The sequence below is a fragment of the Acomys minous genome (genome assembly GCF_964271855.1).
Source record: "Acomys minous genome assembly, chromosome: 4".
Taxonomy (NCBI): Eukaryota; Metazoa; Chordata; class Mammalia; order Rodentia; family Muridae; genus Acomys; species Acomys minous.
In genome coordinates this window covers 4,317,162-4,341,202 of record NC_140486.1, presented here as the reverse complement: position 1 = coordinate 4,341,202, position 24,041 = coordinate 4,317,162, and the positions used below count along the sequence as shown (strand labels likewise).

The 24,041-nt window shown below is 45.6% G+C and overlaps 1 protein-coding gene across 1 annotated transcript in view; it reads left to right on the top strand.

Annotated features, from left to right (window-relative positions):
* The first annotated feature begins 8,642 nt into the window (after positions 1-8,642).
* The window catches only part of CYB5A (cytochrome b5 type A), a 34,778-nt gene continuing 19,379 nt past the window's right edge, over positions 8,643-24,041 (top strand). Inside the window, exon 1 of the mRNA XM_084780836.1 lies at positions 8,643-8,880. Coding sequence (XP_084636962.1) covers positions 8,752-8,880 — 129 coding nt within the window. The 5' untranslated portion in view covers positions 8,643-8,751. The remainder of the gene's footprint in view (positions 8,881-24,041) is intronic.

Sequence of the window (24,041 nt, the reverse complement as noted above, 5' to 3'; positions counted from 1 at the left end):
CCCAATCCTCCCCCCCCCAAAAAAACGGGTCAGGGCCTGGTGTGGTGGTGCTCACCTTTAATCCAAGCATGTAGAAGGCAGAGGTTGGCAGACACCTCTCCTCTTTGCTTCTTTGAAAAAAGAAAATTAGCTTCATATATTTTATGTGTGACTGTGCCCTTCATGTGTGCCCTGTGCCCATGGCTAGCAGAAAAGGGTGTTGGGTTTCCTGGAACTGGAGCAACAGGTGGTCATGAGCTATCTTATGGTTTCTGGGAATTAAACCCTGGTCCTCTGTAAGAGCCGTCAGTGCGCTTACCTGCTGATGGGGGTCTCTGCAGGCACTCTCCCCAGTTCTCAACTGCAGTTTATCTGCCTCAAACTCCTGCAACTCCGCCTTCTCCACCAGCCTAGACTATAGCCTCAAGGGGGGGGGGGGCAGAAAAACCTGTCCTTCTTTAAAGTGTTTTTCCCAGTTATTTTATTGCAGTAGCAAGCAAGTACCTAATATAGCCACCTTTCAACATGGTTCTAGTCAATGTGATGAAGGATTTTTAAAGAAGAAGGAAAGAAAATGAAAGGTATAGGTCATTGTCAGTGACATAATGGCCCACAAGGACATCTCAAAACATGCAAAGAAACTGAGTGCATCAAAGTGCAGGCTCAAGAAAAGTATAAGAATTAGTTCTGTAATTAGATATTGAAAATGAATATGTGATGTATGTAAGAAAATTCAACACCATTTGTAATTCCAAAAAATGAACATTTAGGCCTGGCAAGATGGCTAAGTGTTAAAAGGCACTCACCCGGCAAGCCTGGTGACTTGAATTCAATCCTTAGAACCTACATAAAGGCAGGAAGCCGGAAGCAGAATTGTCCCCCTGACCTTCACATACATACCATTGACACGGGCATGCTTCACACACACACAATAATAGTAAGGAATACATGAAAGCTTATGTAAGAATGATATTTAAATGAAGCACACGGGACTGGTGCTGCAGGCTATTTGATCCCCCTGTGATCCCTGAGATTGTGACCTGTAAAAACCACCTGTCTTTGATCCCACTGTGATCCTGAGACTGAACTATAAATCTGTTTCTTGTAGTTGAGCCTTAACAAACCTTTAATCCAAGAGCTATCTGTACACAGGACCTAATAAAGTTAACCCTAGGTCAAGAGGTGGAACAAGAAACCAGCTGACAGAGATTAAAAAGTAGGAGGGACTTTGAGTTGAGGGGTATTTCAGACATCGAGTAGAAGTAGAAGCGTCTTTGGCTCTTCTTTAGCTCGGCTCTTAGCTCTCTGGCTCTTGAGGACCTCAGCTCCTTGGCCTTTGGCTTTTCAGGCTTGAGCTAGCAAACCTTGGCCTTGGGTTTTTTTTTTTTTTGTTTTTTTTTTGTTTTTTTTTTGTTTTTTTGTCCTTCTCCTGGGCTGTCAGCTGAGCTAGTGAGCCTTTGGGCCTTCTCCATTGGGACATGAGCTGAGTAGGACGGTCAGCTGGTGCTTTCTGTGCCTTGCTGAGCTAGCTGTATTTTCACCATAGCATCTGGCTCCTGAGTCTTTATTGGTAAAATAGAATGGTTTGGGATTTTCAATTAAAACAACCAACTAGTATGCTTGGCACAGCCATATCCACCGGGAAACGTGAGAGTCATGAAGCCAGCACAGCAGCTTGACATAGTTCCAGCGAAGCTGAGCAGATTGCTGCAATCACTATCCTATCTGTAACTTCCGAGTTTTGGTCTCTGCATATTATATTTTGGGGACTTTCTGCAGTATGATTCAATTAATGTCTTTTCCTAAGAAAAATTATGTCTGAAGCTTTATAGGAAGATCCTAAAATTAACTTTCTCCAGCCACTATTTGGAAGTCTTCCTTATGCCCTGGCGATAAGCACGTAGCTGGATGAGGATGTTACTAAGAATTCTTGGGGTGTCTGTGCCTGAGCTAACTCAAACAGAATATTTGGTGCAGGGTAAACAGCTGGCCAAGAGAATCGTTTACAGAGCCAAGCTCTCCTTTTAGTATAGGCTTAGAGCTTTCTGAAAACAGAGTTTAAAGATAGGGAGTCATACAGGGTACACCCCTAGAGTAATAAAATTCAGTAAATAAGATAAAGTATAATAAACTTTTCCTAATTTGTAGAGAAGATGATGATACATATAGTAAAAAAATGTTAGGTATTAGTATGTGCTATTCAAAAAAAAAAACAATTCAGATATTTTCTGTTTGTCTGGAGTGCTTTCAAGCCAGTCAAAAGCATGCTGTCATATATTAAATATGTTTGCTTTGGACAAGACATTCTTTAAATGGAGTTATAGGGATAATAAAAACAACAACAACAACAATAATATCATCATCTGTTCTGTTTGTATTTTCTAATTATAACTAAACTTATAACCCTGGACATGTAATGAAAAAAATCAAACATATAATTTGTACCACTTGAATAATCATCAGTTTGTCTTTGTTCTGTGAAACTTGAATAAATAAAGAAGCAACTAGTTGCTAGAGCCACAGAAGTGGCCTGATTGCTAGATAGTCAGAGCTGCAAAGCTCCCCCTCCCCCCTCTCTCTGAATCCTTATCTTCTGTGCTGGCTGCCCTGTCAGCAAAGGTGCTGGGGAGGCCCCCAGCAAAGCCCTCAGCAGGTGATGAGATTAAAACAGCTCATAAAAAAAAAAATATAGGAAATCTCTGTGCGCAAATACTCTGTGCTTATATATCAGAAGGGACAATAGTAAACAACTCTTCCTAACTTAACATAAGGTTTTAATTTAAAGAAATCTTTTTAAAAAGTGTATACACGCACACCAGTTTGTCAGCATGAAAGCCAGAGGGGGCTCTAGGGTAACTGGAACTGGAGGTAGAGGCAGTTGTGAGCGGCTCCATGTGAGAGCTGGGAACTGAACCCAGGTCCTCTGCAAGAGCAGCACATGCTCTTGACAACCCAGCCCCCCGTCCTGTGACTGAAGGAAATTCTTATGAACTCTCAGCAATACATTTGTAGACGCTGTGGTGGCTTGGAAGAGAAATGGCATCCATCGTCTTGGGCGTTTGAACAACGTGGTCCCCACAGGTGGTGCTGGCCGGAGTGGTTTACAAGGTGTGGCCTTACAGGAGGAAGCATGTCACCAAAGGCATCTTTGGAAGTTTGAAGACCCATGCCATGTCCAGTTCTTCTTCTGTCTCATGCTTGTTTGTCTCGGTCACTGTTGTGTTGCCATGAAGACACGCCATGACCACCGCAACTCTTACAAAGGAAAACTTTCGATTGGGCCTTGCTTACCATTTCAGAAGCATAGCCCGTTAGCAGCATGGCTGGTTGCAGGCAGGCAGACGCGGTGCTGGACAGGTAGCTGAGAGTTTATGTTGGGTCCTCAGGCTGCAGAGAGAAGGAGAGAGCCGCTGGGCTTGGCTTGAGCTCTTGACACCCCAGAGCACACTCCCCATGGCACACTTCCTCCAATAAGGCCACACCTGTAGCAGATATGAACATATTTTTGTTTTGATTTGAAGTGTGGCATGTGAAACAGACTTGTGTGAGGCTGTGCCAGTGTTTTTCTGCTGGAAGCAGACTTGTGAGAAAACAGGTGATGTCTGTCCACTAGAAGAGGAACCACCTCTTGTCCCAAAACAAGAGGCTTGGCTTTTTGTCTTTTTTGGTTTTGACGTTGCTTCTTACTGTTTGGCTATCCATCGCTCTGCTTTGAGACCCTCCTAGGGAGAAGCACTGCAGGGGACACTGCAAGGCTCCCGCTGCTGCAGGTGCAGTCACCTTTGCTGAATGGCTAGTTTGCTGTTTCACAGGTCTGCCTGGTTCCTGACGGCTCCAAAGTGTGGACTCCTTCCAAGGAACTGAGTCTGAAAAGGTCTCCTTTTCCTGTTCACGTTAACCTCTGTTCTCTCCTGTCTAGGGTAGGTGGGCTGGAAGGGAGGTGTAAGCATTAAAGAAACCCAAATGAAGTAGGTTTGAAAAAGTTCAGAGCCTACACACACCTACTCCAACAAGGCCTCCACACCTCCTAATCCTTCTCAAGTAGTGTCACTCCCTGATGACTAAGCATTCAGATATATGAGTCTGTTGGCGGGGAGGGGGGGGGGGGAGGTTCTTACTCAGACCACTATAGTGCTTTTGGTTCAAGATGTGAGCTGTCAGCTTCTTGCTCCAGCAGCCATGCCTTCCTTCAGTGATAGACTTTTAATCCTCTGGGACTGTAAGCCCAAATGAACTCTTCCTTCTATAAGTTGCTGTGGTCATGGTGTTTTATCACAGTAACCGTAAAGTAACTAATGTGGACATAGACAACATTCTGATGTATATATGGCAAGGCAAAGTTGGAGAAAAAAAATAAAGTGCAGGACTCACTCCACCTGACTTCAGCAATTATTACATAGTCACTGTGCTTAGGACTAGATGTGTTGGTGGAAGCACAGATATAGGGACTATAGAACAGAATGGAAAGTTCAGAATTATTTCCATGGTATAACTAGCTGTTTTTTGATAAATAAACCAAAAGAATCTAGTAAAGACAGGATACTGAAAACATTAGGAACTTGTCCCCAATTACATGGTTCTGGTATAGTGATTACTTACTTCAGGCTGAAACCTTGACTTTGTAACACCAGGAGTAAAAGTAGCCTTGCTTGCCAAATATCAACAAGGGCAGCAGTAACCCTATACAGATCAATCATTTACATGGCCCTTGTCTTCCTCGAGCTTTTATGTCGCTCTCGCCTAGCACCTAATCACTTCCCCTGACTTTACTACCATAGTTCAGAGGTCCGTTTGCCCTGTCACCTCTTCATAGGTTTATTGTTCTTGATCTAAAAATTATAAAAGTGCCATGTTTACTTGTTTTTTTTTTTTTTTTAACTTTGGTTTCTTGTAAAGATCTCCGTGTGCACATGAGGTTAACACCACCCATGTGATTTCTCTTGCTAATCAGTTCCTGTGTGTTTGATTGCTAGGTACAGGCAAATAACCCACACAGGAATTACTGTTCCGGGGCCGGCCAAGCGCCTCAGGCCACACAGAGGAACCCTGTCCCAAAAACTAAACAAACAAACAAACAAACAAACAAACAAATGAATCAGCCTATGGTTGGGCATGCCTGCCATCCAAGCGCCTCAGGCTGCACAGAGAAACCCTGTCCCAAAAACTAAACAAACAAACAAAAATGAATCAGCCTATGGTTGGGCGGTCCTTTAATCCCAGCACTCTGGAGGCAGAGGCAGGAGGATCACTGTGAATTTGAGGACAGCCTGGTCTACAAAGAGAGTCCAGGACAGAAGGCTACACAGAGAAACCCTATCTGGAAAAATAAACAAACGAAGAACAAGAGATAGAAAGATCTCTTGAAACAGGAGATAGAAATTCGAGTACACATCCCAGTAAGTTCCCAGCCAGACTGGACCACATAGAAAACACCAAAACTTGGGCTGGAGAGATGGCTCAGAGGTTAAGAACACTGGCTGTTCTTCCAGGGGTCCTGAGTTCAATTCCCAGCAACCACATGGTGGCTCAAAGTCATCTATAATGGGATTAAATGTCCTCTTCTGGCCTTCAACTGTACATACATGCAGGCAGAGCACTGTATACAAAATAATAAATAAATCTTTAAAAAATAAAAAAGCAAAACAAACACAAAGAACCAAATAAAAAATTGAATGTCCTCAAAATTAACACTGTTTGCTTTGACAAAGACTATGATGATAGGAAAAGCCACAAATGGGTGGGAAAAAAAATCACACTTCTCATAACGAACTAGTACATCTGTACAATTCTTTTTGTTTTTGTTTTTTATAAAACAAAATACTCTCAAAACTCAAAATTACAAAAACAAAGAAAGATGAAGTCCAAATGGCAAATAAGCACATGGAAAAAAATGGTTCCGGTGAAGACTTCCACTTTGTACACCTATTGAATGGAAGTCAGTTTAATACAGAACAAAGACAAAGTTAAGAAACTGGGTCCCTCAGGCATTGCTGTAGGAATGTGATGTAGACACTGACTCGGCAGTTTGTGACCAACTGATCATAAAGTTACTTATATTTCTCAGTAGCTACACTCTTTGGCATTTATACCACAAAATAAAAAGTTACATTTACACAAATCTTGTGTACAGTTGCTCATAGAAACTTTTCTGTAGTTAATCAAAAGCTGAAAATGACCAAAAACATCCCTTAAGCTGTGCATTTCCAAACCAGCTGTTGTACTTCCATACCATGAAATACTGCTGAAGGGTTAGGTCAGACCTGGCCCCTGGCAGCCCCAACAAGCCAGGCTCTGCCAACAGATAACACTCAAGAGGCCAACTAAGCAAACGAGTGACAGTGAACCTCAGAGGAAGTAGATTAGCTCAGTGTCCTCACATAGGGACAAATCCAGAGCTCTACAGACCTCTTCCTTCCTGCCTCAGCTCATGTTGGTCTGATATAAAGTTTTTAGGTTAAAGAGAAGGCAAAAGCTAGGTAGTTATGGCTGAGCCTCTTCACTGACCCGTGGCGGGTGGTCTCAGCTCCAGTCTCCCCTGCCACAGGTGTTGACAGCTTGTCCTGCAGGACTCTGCAAAATCTTTCCTGAGAGACAAGGTCCTTTTCTTGCCGGCCACTGGACTTCAGCATGAGATTCTTATGGAAATTCCAATTTAGGCGTCAGTGTCCCTGCAACCTGATTGCTACAGAGAGGGGACAGAAGTGTCTCTCCCTTTGCCCTTGCTAGCATGCTTTCTCCACTTCTGAGAGATGTAGATGAAATGACTAATGACACAGTTCACATCCTGGATGGATCTCAGTGGCAAGAAAAGAAAAGTAGTTGATCTCAAGTGTGTTATTGTATGATTCCATTTGTATCAGACCCTACAGTGTCAAAAATAATACAGGAATGAGATTCCTCATTAGCAGGAGTTAGAGTTGTGAGTTTAATTCCAGAACACAGCACCAGCTAGAGCGTGTGACAGGGCAGTTACACTTGGATATACAGAGGTCACACACACGGACACACAGCAGTCCTAAAACTAGAGGGAACTGCGCTCTGTTGATGTGGATTTCTTTTGTCCCTTCTTGTTATAGCAAGGTCTTGCTTCTTAGCTGAAGTAGACATGGACCTTGTGGTGCAGCCCAGGCTCCCTTCAGCCTCACTGTGCGGCTTTGCCTCTGCAGTGCTGATTTTGCAGGTCTGTGCTGCCTTGTTTTGGTATTACCTAGTTACATTAATATGTAGCTATTCTGGGAACTAGGTGAGAGATACAGAGAACCTGTCTGTTGTGTATTTGTAACTTACCATGAAGCTATACTTCAAAATTAAAGGTTTAAAAAAAAAAAAAAGTCCCAGGCCAAGTGGTACTTGGGAGACAGAGGCAGGCAGATCTCTGGAGTTCAGGGCCAGCCTGATGTACAGAGTGAGTTCTAGGACAGCCAGGGCTACAAAGAGGAAATCCTGTCTCCAAAGACCAAAAAAAAAAAAAAAAAAAAAAAAAAAAAAAAAAAAAGCTTTGGAAATTTTGGAAATTTTTCCTACGTTATATTTTAGTTGGCCAATATAAAGTAAAATAATATTATGTTGTATGTGAGTGAAACTGAGTAGCATCCTAATACAAATAACTTGCCTTAGAAATATTTCCTTATGCTTCAAACAATGTTTACTTCGCAATGAGCAGGCCTTCCCGGAGAAGCTAGGGAAAAAGGAATTTTCTCCAAGCCCCCACTCTGTTCAGGACCTTTCGGATTTCCTGGGGGAATCACAGCTGTGGCAATCACTAATGTTATTTATTTGTTTTTTTTGGAATTAATTACCATTGCTGAAAAGACCCAAATAAACTACGAAGGGCTTTTTAGATAAGTTCAGCGTTCTGTCTCCCCCAACCCTCTCTTAGACATTTGTAGTTTATATATGGTATTTACTTCCTGTCAAAAGGGCAGGGAGTGACAGGCTGGGGGGCGACTCCAGCGTTGTGCTTAGCGCCCTTCCTCATTTAGGACTTAAATATACAGCACTGTGGAGGATAAGAGAAAGCCATTGCTATGTCAGGCAGGGTCTCGTGGCGCAGAAGTTATTTCCGGTTGTAGAAATGATTAGATGCGTCTAATTTCTATGCGGCAATTTCCTTGGAGTTTTTGTTTGTCTGTTGCATGAGCGGCTCCCAGCCCGCTACAGATACCAGTGAAGCAAAATGCATGGCTGCGACGCTCTTTTAGCTTGTGTGCTTAAGGGTTTCCCCACACAGTCACTTTGTGGACTTGGACCACTGTAGTTTTTGTTACAAGCGATCATCAGGATGAAAGGCCGATTTGGTTAGGAAACTCGCAGGAGTTAATGTGAGGGTTGGGATGGAGTTTGCCCTGGCCCTACGGCCTCCTCTTCAGTTGGGTGCTGAGACCTCTGATCGCACCTCCCCATCTCCCACTGACCCCACCCACCGCATCCTGCGCAGACTCAGTAAAGCTCCTCACCTCCCCACCCCCCGTACCCTTCGCTCAGGCAGCGGGTGACCGTGAAGGGCACCTATGGTAACCAATTAACACCCGCGCCCTGGGCTGGGGGGCGTGATTGGACCGATGGAGGGCGTCGGCTGAGGGCGTGGCCACCATACTAGCCAATTCCCGGAGGCCATGCGGTCCTCGCCCCGTTCGAGACTCCACCCCCCTCCGGTCTTGGGCACTCGGCCGAGTGGGGATGGGAATGTCCCGGGCGGAGGCGTCTTAGACGAGAAGGGCGCACCACCCTGCACGGCTGTGTGGCAGGGCCCGGGAGGCTCACTGTTCCGAGATGGCCGGGGAGGCAGACAAGGATGTGAAGTACTACACCCTGGAAGAGATTCAGAAACACAAAGACAGCAAGAGCACCTGGGTGATCCTGCATCACAAGGTGTACGATCTGACCAAGTTTCTGGAAGAGGTGAGCTGGGCACGCACGCTTTAGTGGAGCGCGGGGAGGGTGGCCCCGGTTGTGGGTCTCCCTGAGGAGATCTGGGAGTGATGTCCGAACCTGCATTATCTGTGAGAGAGCAATTGTTTGCGCATATTTGGGAGGGACCTCCTGGTCGCCCACTTGGGTTCGCTTCTGAGCATGCGCCCTTGCGCGTGCACACCTGTGTCTGTGCCCCTGAGCGCCTTGGGTTTGCACACCTGGGCATGCCCCCAGGAGGTCGGGAAGCTTGCCGGCTGCGAGCGGCGGAGTACTTGCACGACGAAGCCGGATCCCTACTAGATGCTCGGCTGTCCTGAATAAATGCTACCCACTCGCTAGGAGAGGGCACCGCCGCGCCAAGATTTTAAAAGTTTGGGGTTTTTTTTTCCCTTTTTTGCCTTAGCGTGTTTGTATATAATGCACTCACCATGTAGAACAGAGAACCCCTCGACTTCCGAAAGGACTTCCCATATCCGCCGGTTTGAGACCACTGGTCTGGAGAGCTCATTCTTCAGAGTCCAGACCCATAAGCTCACTAGTGTTCACTCAGCAGAGAGTGATGTCAACCTTAATGCCATAGTGACTTGTCTAAGAGCCCCAGCGCCTGATTGCGGGTGACCCAAAGCCTCGTTAGTGTGTGCCTTGAGCTAGTAAAGGGGAAGGCAGGTAGGCAGCATGCTGCGGAGAACTGGTACTTCATCCTGAAGCTACTTTGGAAGTTGTAAAATGGCTTAATTGAAAGGAAGACATTCCTTTGGCAATACCAGTCTCAAGATTGTAATTTTTCTTGTACAGCCCAAACGGCATTTTGTAGTTTTTTTCTTTATTCCCTCTGGATGCACTTTGTTGCTTTGAGGGCGTTTTGAGTCACATCAACTTTTACATCCCACTTCTTCCCAGTGAATGAGAATGCTTATTGATGAGGGAAGATTTGCATGTTTGTTTGCTTGTTGGTGGGCTGAGCAAAAGTTGAGGCTTAGTCCTAGTTAGATTATAATTTACACCGGAGACATTTGTTTTGCAGAGAATGTTAAACACAGAAAAAAAACTTGGAAGTTTGGAGTTGATGTTTCTTGTTAAAATTCTTGACTATTAAAGATAAAATAGGGTTCCAGTTCAGTTGGGTTTCAGGTGTGGACTCAGATCTGCCATCCTTCCGCTGTGCCCAGAGCAGGTTTGTATCACAGCTTCTCAAACTAACAGCCCTGTATGATAAGCCCAGGGCCAGGTGAGTGTGCCTTTGTCCCCTCCCATGACATATGTAATTCTGGAGTTTTATGATATAATGTGTCCCTTGACTTTGTATCTATAATAAATTATAGCATTTTAAAAAACAAAAAACCCAGCAGGATATTTTAAACTATAAGAAGCCCGTCTTAACTTGCCTCATTGTCCTGTCAAGCAAGGTGTATAGACCTCAGTACTGTGGACCCAGTAGATGGCCTCCCTGTCTTGTATTCACTGGATGTCCTAGCAGGGACAACCAAGTCTGTATCCAGATACTGCCAGATGTCCCACAGGGCGTGCCTATGCTCCTGATAGAGAATCGCTGCCCTAAAATGCATTGCGTGTGGCTTTTCGAAGCAGGTTATGAGGAAGAGCTTACTCAGCTGTGTTTGAAGCTGTTTATTATTATCTTGTTCCACTCTCACGAGGCAGGAAGCGGGTGAGAGGGTCCCACAGGTTTACTGGGCTCGGCTGAAGAGAGAACAAGAAGCTGCTCAGCTGGGAAACAAGCTGGAAAACAAATCCTTTGTCGTTCCCCTACCCCCCCACCCCCCAAGTTTTCAGCACCCCATCTTTGAGACTGGCTTGGGAAGAATGCTTCTTGAGGAAATGGAGAGCTCGCTGGGAGCCAGTCAGCTAGGAAGCTGATGGAGAGGGTTTGGGAGACGCAGAGAGAGCAGTTGGGTCCTGTTGACTTAAGGGTTAGAGGAACCAAGGACCTGCCTGCTCTCCTACCCCTGCTCGCCCCGTGTGTGACTGTTCTAGCATGCTGAGGTGCAGCGGGTGCATTTCCTGCGAGCGGCAGGCTTCTTAGTGTATCCACCTTCCACCTGGTGTTGAGACGTTTCTCCTCTTTAACATTTTTGTGGCTTGCTTTTACTGCTTCTGACTGCTTGTTTCACACAGTGCCCTAGTCACTGGCTTTCCACCCCCAGGGTAGCATTGCCTTTAGGATATCTGGTGCACCGGCCAGGTGACTGCTTGCCGCTTCCACACATGTCTCACGCGGAGCTCCTCAGCTTGGCTGTGAGGACAAACTGCCACAGTTGTTGTTGTTGTTGTTGTTATTGTTCTTCTTCTTCTTCTTTTGTTGTTGTTTGTTTGTTTGTTTTTCTTCTTTCTAAAGCCCTCTGGTTTCGGTTATTTTGTTAGGTCTACGTGGTTTATCTCATGCTTTGGCTTAAAACAGAAATATTTTTCAAGACCCAGAGTATCTAGCCCTCTGCCCGACTTTCCCTGCCTCTTCCCTCCAACATCCTTCTTAGCTCCGCATGGAACTTCCTGGCGTTTGGCTCCACAAGCCCTGGGTGCACCCATCCATGGGGCCAAGCTTTCCTGAGGCTGCCTTATCTTTCAGGAAGGAAGCACCTGCTGTGATGTTGGCTGGTTTCTGCTCAGCCGTGGCTGCCCGGCCTTCTCTGTGCCTTAGATTCCTCACATGTAACTGGGAGACTAGCAGTGGCTGCTGCAGCTGGCATAAGAATTACAGCATTGATTAGTGTGAAGTGTTTGCCTGTAATTTCAGCGCTTCCCGGACCCGGGGGTCAGAGAGGCCAGCCTGGGCAACGGCGGGGATCTGTGTCCAGAAACTAAAACTAGGAAAAGCAAAACAAACAAAACGAAGCAAACAAAAACAATGCTTGTTGAACACAAAAGGAAGATGAGTGTTTGTGTTTATTTGTAGTTCTGGCAGCCTTGAGCCATGGTTTCCTTTTTTCAGTGTCCTGTGTAGTTGAGTACTTGAGCTGGGTTTTAGGTAAAATGTAAATCCAGAAGATAATCTTGAAATAGGAGGTTATTAGAAAACTCTTTCTAGCCAAGAACACAGTTTGAAGGTTACTTGTGCAATGTGAGCACCGTGTTCTCGAAGCAGTGTCCTGAGGTTCAGAGGGCAGGTAGAGCTCCACAGGAAGGCAGTCTAAACAGCAGCGGGGGTGGGGTGGGGTGGGGGTGCAGTGGAGGGGGGGTGGGGTGAGGGTGCGTTGGTTCCTACCTGTGACCTGCCAACAGGATGATAAGCCTCATTACTTAATATTACGAGCCCCTCCTTTCTAGTCCTGACCCCTAGGTTTTGAGTTCATATTTATGAACTCTGAGCTTTGTCATATCAGATCATGTTATTAGCCAGATTAATGATTGTAGAAATTTGAGAGATCATTATTTGAAATGAAAACAGGTGTTTAGGGCCCAAAGCCAAGTATGCGTTTCCCCCTTCTGCGGTTGGGCCAGGTTTCAGCAGAGCTGTGGAGGGGGTGGGGGAAGCCATCATTACATAATAATCCCATTACCTTTCCGATCTGGGCAGCGAGCGAGTGTAGCACAGACGTCTGGACAGTGTCATAAGGCACGTTGACTCTCCTCCCCACGGTACTTTTTCTAGAGTCTGCGATTCTAAGCTGAGTCTTGAATACTCTTTGAAAGCACCCTGCCTTGCAGAGGCTGTTAGCTTTGGACTCATTTTGGCTTTTTGAGGCCTTAAAATGAGATTTTGTTGTCACATTTTACTTTCTGTGGCTGCGTACCTTCCATAGCCGAAGCATTCAGAGTCTGGAGGCCTCTGTCTTCCTAAGACATTTAAGATGCCTGCCTTTGGGGCTGGAGAGATGGCTCAGAGGTTAAAAGTGCTGGCTGTTCTTCCAAAGGTCCTGTGTTCAGTTCCCAGCAACCATGTGGTGACTCATAACCATCTGTAATGAGATCTGGTGCCCTCTTTTGGCCTCCATGCAGGCAGAATACTGTATAGGTAATAAATAAATAAATCTTAAGAGAAAAAATGCCTACTTTTGATTTTGAGAAGTAGGACCCAGGACCCTGCCCTTGGGTGCAGCCATGCCCCTAGCTCAGGATGAGACTGTCATGCGGCAGCCACATGGTCCTTTACTGGGTGTAAAATGGAAGTCTCATGACTTAGTGGTGTAGTTTGGGTTGTGGTTTAGGCATCCTGGGTAAATAGGTAGGAAAGCCATATCTTGCAAGGCCATCTGAGCACTGTGCCTGTGTGTCTTTTAGACATTTCTACTGTGTGTGGGTTGTATGTGGAAGGAACCTGTTCTGAAAAGAGATACCAGTTTTGTTTTAAAACAGTAAAAATCAAACCAAAGCAAAGGCATTTAGCAAAATAAAGGCAACACATCACACTGGAGGCACCTGTCTGTCATTGCTTTGTTTATCTTTAAGGTAAGGAAAGTTTTGTAAATAAGGAAGTAAACAGGTTATCCCAGCCAGCTGGAATAAATCAGGCAACAGGTTAGACTAGTCACTACTTAATATGCATGTCTGTCATTCTAGAAGACTCCAGAACCCTGGGAGACAACCTACAGCACCTCTGCTGTGTAATAGAATCTGAATAACTATGATTCTCCACTCATGGGAACACGTTGGGCTGTGGTGGGGAGTCTGCTTCTGCTCTTAGTACATTGGGAAAATAACGTGTGTGAAAAACATTTAGAAAAACACGGAATGAGAAGTCGCTCAGACAATTAAAAGTTTATTGGGTTTTTGTTTGCTGTTGGTTTGGCCTCGAGCTTGCCGTAAGACACCAAGCTACATCCTTGCTACTTGATTTTACTGTGAGACAAGGTCTTGCACAGGCTGGCATTCAGCGTGAGCCTCTTACCCCAGCCTCCTGAGAACCAGGATTACCAGTGTGTGCCACCATACCCACTTCCAACAATTACGTTTTGATTACTATCTTCTTGGGTGAGGGTATGGCTTCATGGCAGAGTATTATATAGCATGGTCGAGGCTGTAGATTTGACCCCCAGCACATGAAAGAAATTTTCCTTATATATAAGGGAAATTATAATCATTAACATTAATTTTTACTGTGTGTTAGGTCCAATATTGACCTAATTTATAATTAGTAATTATAATGTTCACTAGCAAAAGAAACTATTTGAAATCCAAATATTCACCTGAAATACGATTTTCTAGGAAGATGTGTCACATACAAGGGGAAACTACTTCTGGAACTTTTTTGAAAAAGTTTTTTGAAAGATTTATTTATTTATTTAATGTATATGAGTGCTCTATCTGCGTGTACACCTACATGCCAGAAGAGGACATCAGATCACATTATAGATAGTTGTGAGCCACCAATGTGGTTGCTAGGAATTGAACTCAGGACCTCTGGAAGAGCACTGACTAGTGCTCTTAACTACTGAGCCATCTCTCCAGCCCCTCTTCTGGAACTTTTAAATATACAGTATAATATTGAGTGGGGAGAAAAATCCATAATGATTGTAAAGAACTGGGTGATAAGAAAGAGTGGGAAGGGGGAAAAAAAAAAACTACAGCCTGGTGAATGTTTTCCAGTCAGCTCACGAGTTCAAGCACATGCCCGCACTTGCTCATAGGTGTGCTTTATCGCAGTGGAGAGATGCTCTCGGTGTTGTGCTGTCATCTGTCACTGTTCCCGCTGAAGTCCGCTGAGGAGCCATCTTAGGGCTCCCCTCCTCCTGCTGTGTCTTCAGCATACCAGCCACCTCCTTGTATAGTTTCCACTCAGTTTCCCTGTGACCCCTTGTGACAGTGAGAACTTGTGAGAAGCTGTGTGCTTTTACATTTAATTTTGATAAGTATCACCGAGGTGCTCTGGCGTGGTGGGCTCGCACACCAGAGGGTTTTTTTCCCTTGAGTCTTTTAAGGTCTCTTAGTAACCAGGAATCTTGCTTATGATTTACTCACAGAAAAATGCTTGCCACCGTTAGCATGCAAATTATATTAATATTGCCATTTGAGCAGGACACCCCTCTGTCCTCTGGGAGCCTTAGCCACCATCATCAGCACGGGCTTGCTTTTTGTGTAGGGTGCAGGACCATCTGACACATGGCCTGAGAAAACGTCGGATCCAATGGGCCGTGAAATGGCGGTGGCCAGATGTTGTTCCCTCCTCTTAAAACAGTGTAGTCTCCTTGGAAATGAACTTTTAAATGTGTTTGTGAACTGGCTCTTGGGCTTTTAGCTGCCATTGGAACCAGGAGAAGGAATTGAAGATTGGGTGAGCCCAATTCTATTGTAGGTGTCTGCACAGAACTCGGCCTTTGTAGCCTCTGGTCAGGAGGATCACAAAGATGGACCTTTCTTTCTTTTTAAAATATCTTTAATTTTTTACATATACATTTAGATTATTACATATATATACAATAAACTACCTACAGCAAGAAGAACCATGAAACAATCAAGAATTATATAAATGTTACATACTTAGTGTTTTGGCTATTTGTATTTGACAGCCTTGAAGAAAACATCTTTCCTATCTTAGTGCATCTAAAATTCTGAATGTAAATCAATATCTATCATATCTCATCATTATCAACTTAACCCCTAACCAACTAAGCTTAATCATAAAACTAAACTATCTGGTCTTCAATCCCATCAGAGACTTGAGAAAGAGTAAAATTAGTTACCTGAGTATGCTGGGAGTACAGGTTAGCAGCTTCCCAAGTGAGAAGAGGGTGAGATAGTTTGCTGTCTAACTAGTCACCCAAAACTCTATAAAGTTGGAGCATCATCTTCAGCCTTCTAGTCCAATATGTCTGACAGACATAGTTGTGAGGCAGAAACTATTGAGGACTTGCTTACCCTGTCTTGGCAGAGTTTGGCCATCCACAATGCCTGCATCCAAGCTTGCCTATTTTTAGGCAGCATTCTGTCTGTGGTAGAAACGAGGACATTTTGCCCAGTGGCTTTGAAGCCATCTCCATAAGGAGGTTCTTTGATGCTCAGCATCCTCTTTGAGGTAGGCTGAGTGTTGCCAAGTGTTAACCTGTCTCATTATCAATGAATCTTTAAAATAATAACATTTTAAATGCCATATTCTGTATGTCTCTGAGGTTTTTGAATACCTTATCTAACTATTTTACCTTATCTTTCTATAGAACCATATCTATCTGTTGTACCTAAGATGTATATAAAAATAGACTAGTAATTGATATGACCATGATTTGATCAACTAACAATTAACTTGTATCCTAAACAGTCTGCAATAGCACTTTCAAAGTATTGGAAGTAAACCTTATATTATAATTGAGTTATATGGGTACAATACTGCATATTAGAGTAGAAATATATATAATGTGTGTGAAGAATAATCTTACATTTGAATTCTATACCACTGTATCTAAAATTAAACTTACCTTGCATCTATATACAAAACTTTATACCAGTGAATTAAAAATAACCTTGTGAGTGACAAGGCATTAAGTTGAGGAGTAGATTCACTAATCTACCTTTTGTCCTATCATCCCTATGTATTTCTATATTCCCCCTTCTTTCTTTTCAACCCCTATCTCCAAACCTAAGAATGGAAGATAAAGGAAAAGAGAGACATCCCTGAGTCCAACCTTGTTTTCTCTCCGAATAAGGCCAATAATAACTTATAACTTATAACCAACTCCTTACTTTCTTATACTCATAAAATATATTCTAGTCAGATGAGTGTCAAAACCATTGCATGCAACCCCACACAGAGGCTGCGGAGATGCTGAGGGAGGCGCGGGAGGAAGAGCAAGAGTGGGGAGATGCTGTTAACGTGGCCGGGCCCCTTTGCCTGGCCTGCCGGCTGGGATGCATGGTTGCAAGCCTTGTCCCACTTTTTCTCCCATCTGTGGCCGCTGTTATTCATCAGGCTTTGTACAGTTGTGGCCACCATGGATGGGGACACAAAATGCTTCTGCCTGTTCCCTATCTTTTTACTATGAAAATAAATGTCACTCACTAATTCCCTCCTCCCCAGTGAGGCAATAAACGCTATTGCAAGGGACATTTACTAGATGTTTGTTAAGATTCATTTCGTAGTAGGCTGTAATGCTGAGTGTGTTTTGGTTACAAACCCTCCTTTGTTGGGGTTAGGGAGGTTGCTCAGTTGGTAAAATGTGAGCTGCACAAACACAAGAACCTGAGGTTAATTCCCAGGACTCATGTAAAAACCCCAGGTGTGCTGGTGCACACGTGTCATCCCAGTGGTGTGAACCCCAGTGGTATGAACCCCAGGTGTGCTGGTGCACACGTGTCATTCCAGTGGTGTGAACCCCAGGTGTGCTGGTGCACACGTGTCATCCCAGTGGTGTGAACCCCAGGTATGCTGGTGCACACGTGTCATCCCAGTGGTGTGAACCCCAGGTGTGCTGGTGCACACGTGTCATCCCAGTGGTGTGAACCCCAGGTGTGCTGGTGCACACGTGTCATCCCAGTGGTGTGAACCCCAGGTGTGCTGGTGCACACGTGTCATCCCAGTGGTGCGGAGGCAGGCTGGAGCTTGCTTGCCACCTAACCTACTCACCTTGGTTGACTCCAGGCCATTGAGAGTCCTTGTGTCAAAAACACAAGGTAGACAGCATCTGAGAAGTCTAGCCCCCAAGGTTAACTTTTGCCCTTCACACACTTGTGCACACACACATATATCCATGTGCAAATGCACTCACATGCTTATATCCTCAGGGACAGATGCGTACACATACAGAACAGACAAGTCACAACAAACCCAAACTTCCTTACATTTGTATTGCCAGTCTCTAAAGCAAACCTCACCACCATTCTCCTCTTAAAGGCAAAGAAATGTGGCTTAGAGAGGCCCCGGCCTGCGCAGGCACCCAGTAGGGAGGAGCACAGCCCGCACTGTCCTACTACCACATTTGAGGCCTGCAGAGTTGGGAAGGCAGCCAGCATAGCTTAAATGAAGCTGTCCATGGCAAGAGCGCCCTTTCTTGCTCTGAGGTTGCTGAAATCACCAGAGAATAAGACGAGCTGTGCAACAAAGACAGAACAAGGACAGGGGGCAGACACACACCTCCCTCCTTTCTCTTGTTTTTTTCCATGTGGCTTTCTAGACGGGAGAGGAAGCTACCGTTCCAGTTCCTTACGGGCGTTGGTCGGCAGCCTTGCCCAATTTGTTCTTGGTCACTGGGCCTGGCTTTTTATCCACAGAGGAACAGTCCCCACGTGGCAGACATGTGAGGAGGCTGTGGAGGATATGGAGACGCCCTTTAAGTGATGGATCTTAGAGGAAATGTGGCTCTGCCATCACCCTTGCGTCACCCTCGCTCTGGCCTCTAGAGCGAGCCTTTGGTACCTGTTTGCATTGACAGCGGCAACAGCTTGAGCTTTCAGCTAGATAAGGCATGCTAGCAGCACACTGCGGGATGTGCTCTACAGAAGAAAAGGAAATTCCCTTCTGGGCAAGACGGCCATTTCTATGTGTGATTCCTTCCAGTGGCTTCCCATTGCATTTAGAATAAAATCCCATCCTGTCAGGATTTAAAGCTGGTGTTTGGGCCCTGCCCATGTCTGCCGTCTCTCTTTCCCACCATGCCTTTGTTTGTTCCCCAAACCAGCTGGACTTGTTTCTGCCTAGAACCTTTTTGCTCTTCTTTCCTCGCTGCCTGTCCTCTGTTCCTCTGTTCTATGGATGGCAGCTCCATAGGCCGGACAGTCTTCTGTCCTGCTTTCTGTGCCTGCTGACAGTGACATCAGTGAGTACCTGACATGAGCAAGTGCCTGAGATTGGTGAGTGCATGCCTGACCTAGGTCAATGCCTGGCGTGAGCAGGTGCCTGACATCAGTGAGAGCCTGGTGTGAGCAGGTGCCTGACATCAGTGAGTGCCTGGTGTGAGCAGGTGCCTGACATCGGTGAGTGCCTGGTGTGAGCAGGTGCTGTGCTGTGTCTCACTGGACAGGTTTCCAGTGTGTCTGCTCAGTGCTGTCTGGCCCACAGCAAAGGGTGCTGTGATGGAACACAGCTGCCAGCTCACTCTCTGCAGCTGTAATATTTCGTACCCCTGGCCCCACCCCTTTCCCACTAGTGGCACTTACTAGTAATATTAGGATCTTTTCTTTGTCACAGACACTTGAGACTCTGTCCTGAAGGATTTATCACTCAGTGCTTCTGGGACTTTGTTGTGAAAACCTGGACTCTTCTATATCCACAGAGCAAAGAACACTTGACCCAGGTCCTGTGCTATATATGACAGAGTGGAGTTTAGCACAGACTGCATTCAGAGATACTTTCCTGCCTCTTCCTGTCAAAGCCGATGCCACCATGGTGGCTTTGGGTTCTGCTTTCTCACTTGATGACATGACACTTCTTTACCGCCTTCTGTTTTCCATTCCGTGTGAACAAGTTCTCTCCTCTGGCCTCACCTTCTGGGCCAGTCCCCCAGTCTTGCCTCTCTTGCAGGCCACATTAAATCCACCAGGATAGCCCGTGGCTTATCTTTCATATTAAAGTCGAATCTGACTGACTTTTTACTATCTCTGCTGCTCTCTCTGATCCATCCTCTGCCATCTCATGCCTAGACAGGTCTCCTATGACCCTAAGTGTGCTCATCACAATAGATTGACATTTTAGAAGTGAATCCAACTGTGTCACTTTATTCTGTTTAAACCCTTCATGGTTAATTGTTCTGCCTAATTAAGAATCTTAGGATGTAGCTACAGTATTCTGGAGAGTGTGGCGCTGGAAGCGGGACATATGTAGATCACTGGAGTAGAAATAGAAAAGCCCAGAAATAGACTTGCACAGATACTTCTAACTGGCTTTTCACAAAAATATAACGGCAGTTTTGTGGAGGGAGGGCGGTCCTCAGTGAATGGTTCTGGAACAACTGGGTACCAGTGGTCAAAATAATAAGTAATCCTTGTTCAAACCTCATATTTTGTGGAAATTAGCTCAAAATGGACCACAGAAACTTTTTGAGAGATTAGCTTTAGTTTAGATGGAGTGTCCTTAGCATGCTCCTGAAAGTGTGACCCATTCTAAGCTCTTTGCATGGGAAAGTTATACCTTAAAAACTCCTACAGAGAGCCAGGTGTGGTGGCACATGCCTTTAATCCCAGCACGATGGAGGAAGAACACAGGTGGGTCTCTGTGAATTCAAGGCCAGCCTGGTCTATAAAGTGAGTCCAGGACAGCCAAGGCTACACAGAGAAACCCTGTCTCAAAAAACTAAAACTAAAACAAAAAACCAAACCAACAAGCCACCACCACCACCACCAACAGCAAAACCAACTAAACCAAAACAAAAAATTCCAGACTCCTTTCCCCTCTTCTAGTATTAGCCAATCACTCTCCAAGAAGGCATATCTTGCTGGCTCTGGTGGCTCCCACCTGCAATCCCAGCATGCACAAGGCTTGGACTGCTGTGAATTGAGGCCAGTGTGGGCTTCCTAGTGTTTTCCAGGGCAGCCTGAGCTACCAAATGAGGTCCTCTTAAAACGACAGACAGAACTAGCCAACCTCTCCAGACGACATTACTCTGAACTAGCATCTGTCTAGAGTTCCTTGCCCTGCTGTGTTTGTCTCTCTCTCCTCCCCTCGGTGCTGGGGATCACGGCATGGCTGGGTCATGCTGGGCAAGTGCTATGTCATTGAGTTCATCCCCAGCCTTGTGTGTGTTTTCTATAGTACACGACCCCCAAATGTGTAATTTATTTATTACATTGTTGCGTATCTGTTTCCTACTGAAGGATGCCCTCTGAATCCCGGAGCTTTTCAGTCTTATTCATGGGTGTCTCCTAGTCTCTAGAATAGCACCACATGGAGAAGGGACTCGGTGTGTGTGAATTGATTGAAGGGGTGAAATCTGAAAAGTACGAAATAGAAGAAAACTCATAGAGGACAGCTGTTGGGTCACTTGACTAATTTCCCGGCAGCCTGTTTATTTTTATTTTTATTTTTATTTTTTGCCCATATGCAGATTTCAGCCCAGTTCACTATCACCATGAAAGAAGAGCACCACCCCCATTCTTTAGCACGGAGCAGGAAGCAGGGAGGGTGAGCAGTCCCGCCTTGGCCCTTCTCCTCTGTCTCTGGTGGTGATGGAGGCTTCCGACCCCAGGTAGATTTCAGGTGGAGCAGCAGCCTCTTTCAGGCCAAAGGCAGGTACCTCGGGGCCCTGGTTTTTGCAGCTTTGCTAATCTTAGTGAAGTTGGGTAGTGAGTCAAGAAGTCCACTGTGAGCCCACCAGCCCAATGGCGTCTGTCCCCAGAGCAGGCCTGGCCCCAGCCTTTCTTCCCCCTATTTCAAAGTCATTGCATCAGAACTGGGGGCTTCTGTGTGCTTCAGGAATCAGAACAGCTTCTTGTTTTACTTTACCTAACGAGATAGGCTTAGTAATGGTGGGTTTAAAACACTGGTCGGGGCACACTGACCAAACATACAGTCATCATTGACTCATGAAATGTTTTAGTCTAAACACTGACTATTTTATTTCTAAACAGGAATTTTGCACTCCCTTTTCAAGGAGAGAAAACCACTAGTTGTCTGCCAGCTCACAGATGACACTGTATTGCTTAGCTTCTCTCCTCAGAACTGACCTTAAGGAGCTCATTTTTTTTAATGTTGTTTCTGTGGACTCTCTGAGCCTCTGGCTTAGTAGAATTGAGAAACTAGGAGTCAGATAGACTTCCCGGTAGGCTGCTTTTGTCTCAGGTCAGGAGGAGGTTGAAGAAGAGGCTGGCCATCTTGGGGACTCTCCGCCTAAACTACCTAGCCAGGCCTTCTTTCCCTATCTGCTACCATGGAGTCTAACTCTTAGTTGCTCGGAATCATGGGAGCTGAGTAAGTCTATATCGTCTTGATGATGGGGGAGTTGGGGTTTGGTGCTGGAACTGGCTTTCAACAACTTACGGGGAGCAGGGTCATCGGGTTGTGGGGTGGGGATGAAGGGAAACAGAGTTATTGCTTGAACACCCTTGTGTGCCTGACTTAATACTGTTGTGCTGTTGAACCTGCCGCTTGAGGGTCTACTTTAAGGTTTTGATAAATGATCATGGGGCGAGGTGTTCACTTACCATGAAAGTGATATTTGCTCCTCCTTTCTGAATGTTTTCTTAATACATGAAACAAGTAAGCAAACTATGAACCACAATATTTTTATACTTGTAAAACCTGGTTAGGCTCTCAAGGGCAACCTTGACACAGACAAGGCCACCAGAAAACTTGTGGAAAGGTTGGGGAGGGCAAGCGGCCACCGGCTGTGCACTGCTCGGCTGTGTAGAGATCGTCCTGGGCTTAGCTTTGTGGTAGCGGAACTGAGGGCAGAACTTTCTGCCCCCACACACAACACGGATGGAGACTTGGTTGCCGTCGGGCTGCCTGAATTCCTGCCCTAGATTCTCCCTGATATGCTTCACCACCTGGAGCCTCAGCTTGTACATCTAAAATTGGGGTGATGGTGAAAACATCCACATTTAGGCATGTGGAAAGGGATGGAAGGGCTTCAGAATTCTTCCTGTCACAGAGTTGCTTTTTCTTTTTCTTTATTCTTTCTTTTCTTTCTTTGTTTTCTTTTCTTTTTCTTTCTTTCTTTTTTATTTTTTTATTTTTTTGAGACAGGGTTTCTCTGTGTAGCTTTGGCAGTCCTGGACTCACTTTGTAAACCAGGCTGGTCTCGAACACACAGAGCTCGGTGTGCCTCTGATTCCCGGAGTGCTGGGATTACAGGTGTGTGCCACCGCACCCAGCTGAGTTGGAGTTTCTTAACACTGTTACTTGACACTTTGGTCCCTGCTTTGTTTTCCTAGCCAGTAGAAGAGTGTTGAGTGACTTTTCCCAGGGAGATGTAAGGAAATGTCTACTCACCCCGTGAGGAGAATTGGCAACAGGACAGGGAAACGATCCTATCCAAGTCTTGTTGAACCAATGAATGTATTGGTGTTACTTACCATAGTCTGAGCCAGGGGGTTCCTTAAGGGAGCCTTGGGAAGGTACATCAACAAAATGTCCGCCCAGCATGAGTGAAGACTCAGAGTTCCCTGTGCAGCTTTTAGGTAGCCCTCCTTCCCTCACCTCACGTGACCCTGTGGGGCGTGGCCTGTGAGTCTGGTGAGTTTCATGAGCTTCTTAGCCTCTACTTCCCCCTGAAGGTGGACCGTTTTAATCTGGAGGAAACAGCTACTTGTTAGACTCCAGCCGCAGACCCTTCCCCTCTTCTCACAGGTACTGCAGGCGCTATGGGGACGTAAGCTTCTAGTTCTCCCATCGAACGCACTTCACGTGCTAGGATCTCTCACCTGGAGGAGTTTACATACATTTTTTCCCCATGCTCCTCCCTGCCTCCTGCCTGGCAATCACAGAGCTGGCTGTGGCCTGAGCTGTGAAATCTGCTCTGTTCTCAGAAACGTGTGAGAAGACATTCCTGTTTGTGCCCAGAATCCTCTGTGCAGAGCCTTCCACGTGCTGTGTCTGATGTCTGGGGCCTGAACTCTCTTTAGAATTCAGTTCTACCATGCTGTCGTCTGGGCTGGAAGTCCATGGTGTTAGTAATTCTTCTAATAAGCACCTTAATCCCCAATTTTTCCCAGTGTCCTCCTTGAGCACTCTTGCCTGCCAATAGGAGACCTTTCACTACACAAGCGGAGGACAGGGATTGAGAGCTGCCATGACAGTGACAGAAAGGATGAGGGGCTTTGGAGGATGGGTGAATGGATGGGTGGATGGATGGATGGATGGATGGATAGATAGATAGATATAGAAACTTTGAGGTGTAAGTGTGAAATCCAGGTATCTCAGACAAAATCATGGAGGAGATTCTTCTCCAGTCTGCTGGCTAGTTCTGTCTGGCCCCATGAGACTTCCTCAGATTTTCCTTGTTATTCACAGCTGTTTGTTCCTCTGGGACAAGTCTCTCATGTTTTTTCCAGGCCTCTGTGTTGTCCCTTTCTCTGTTCTGTCTCTGTGCTGTTGCTTCTGGGGTTGCCTACATTGTCAAGAGTCCTTCCAGACCTATTCCTTGGCTTTTCCATCCTGCTCACGGGGCTTGGGCTAGCGCGGTGTCTGCGTGAGTGGCAGGCCTGTGTGTCAGCAGGTGACTGACTGCCTGGGTGGGTCTCAAGTTAGAGTCCATCTAAGGTCTTCACTCTGGAGCAGCTCATGATTCAGGCTGTGCTTGGGAGCAGATGCCGAGCAAGGGGTTCATGCCGCG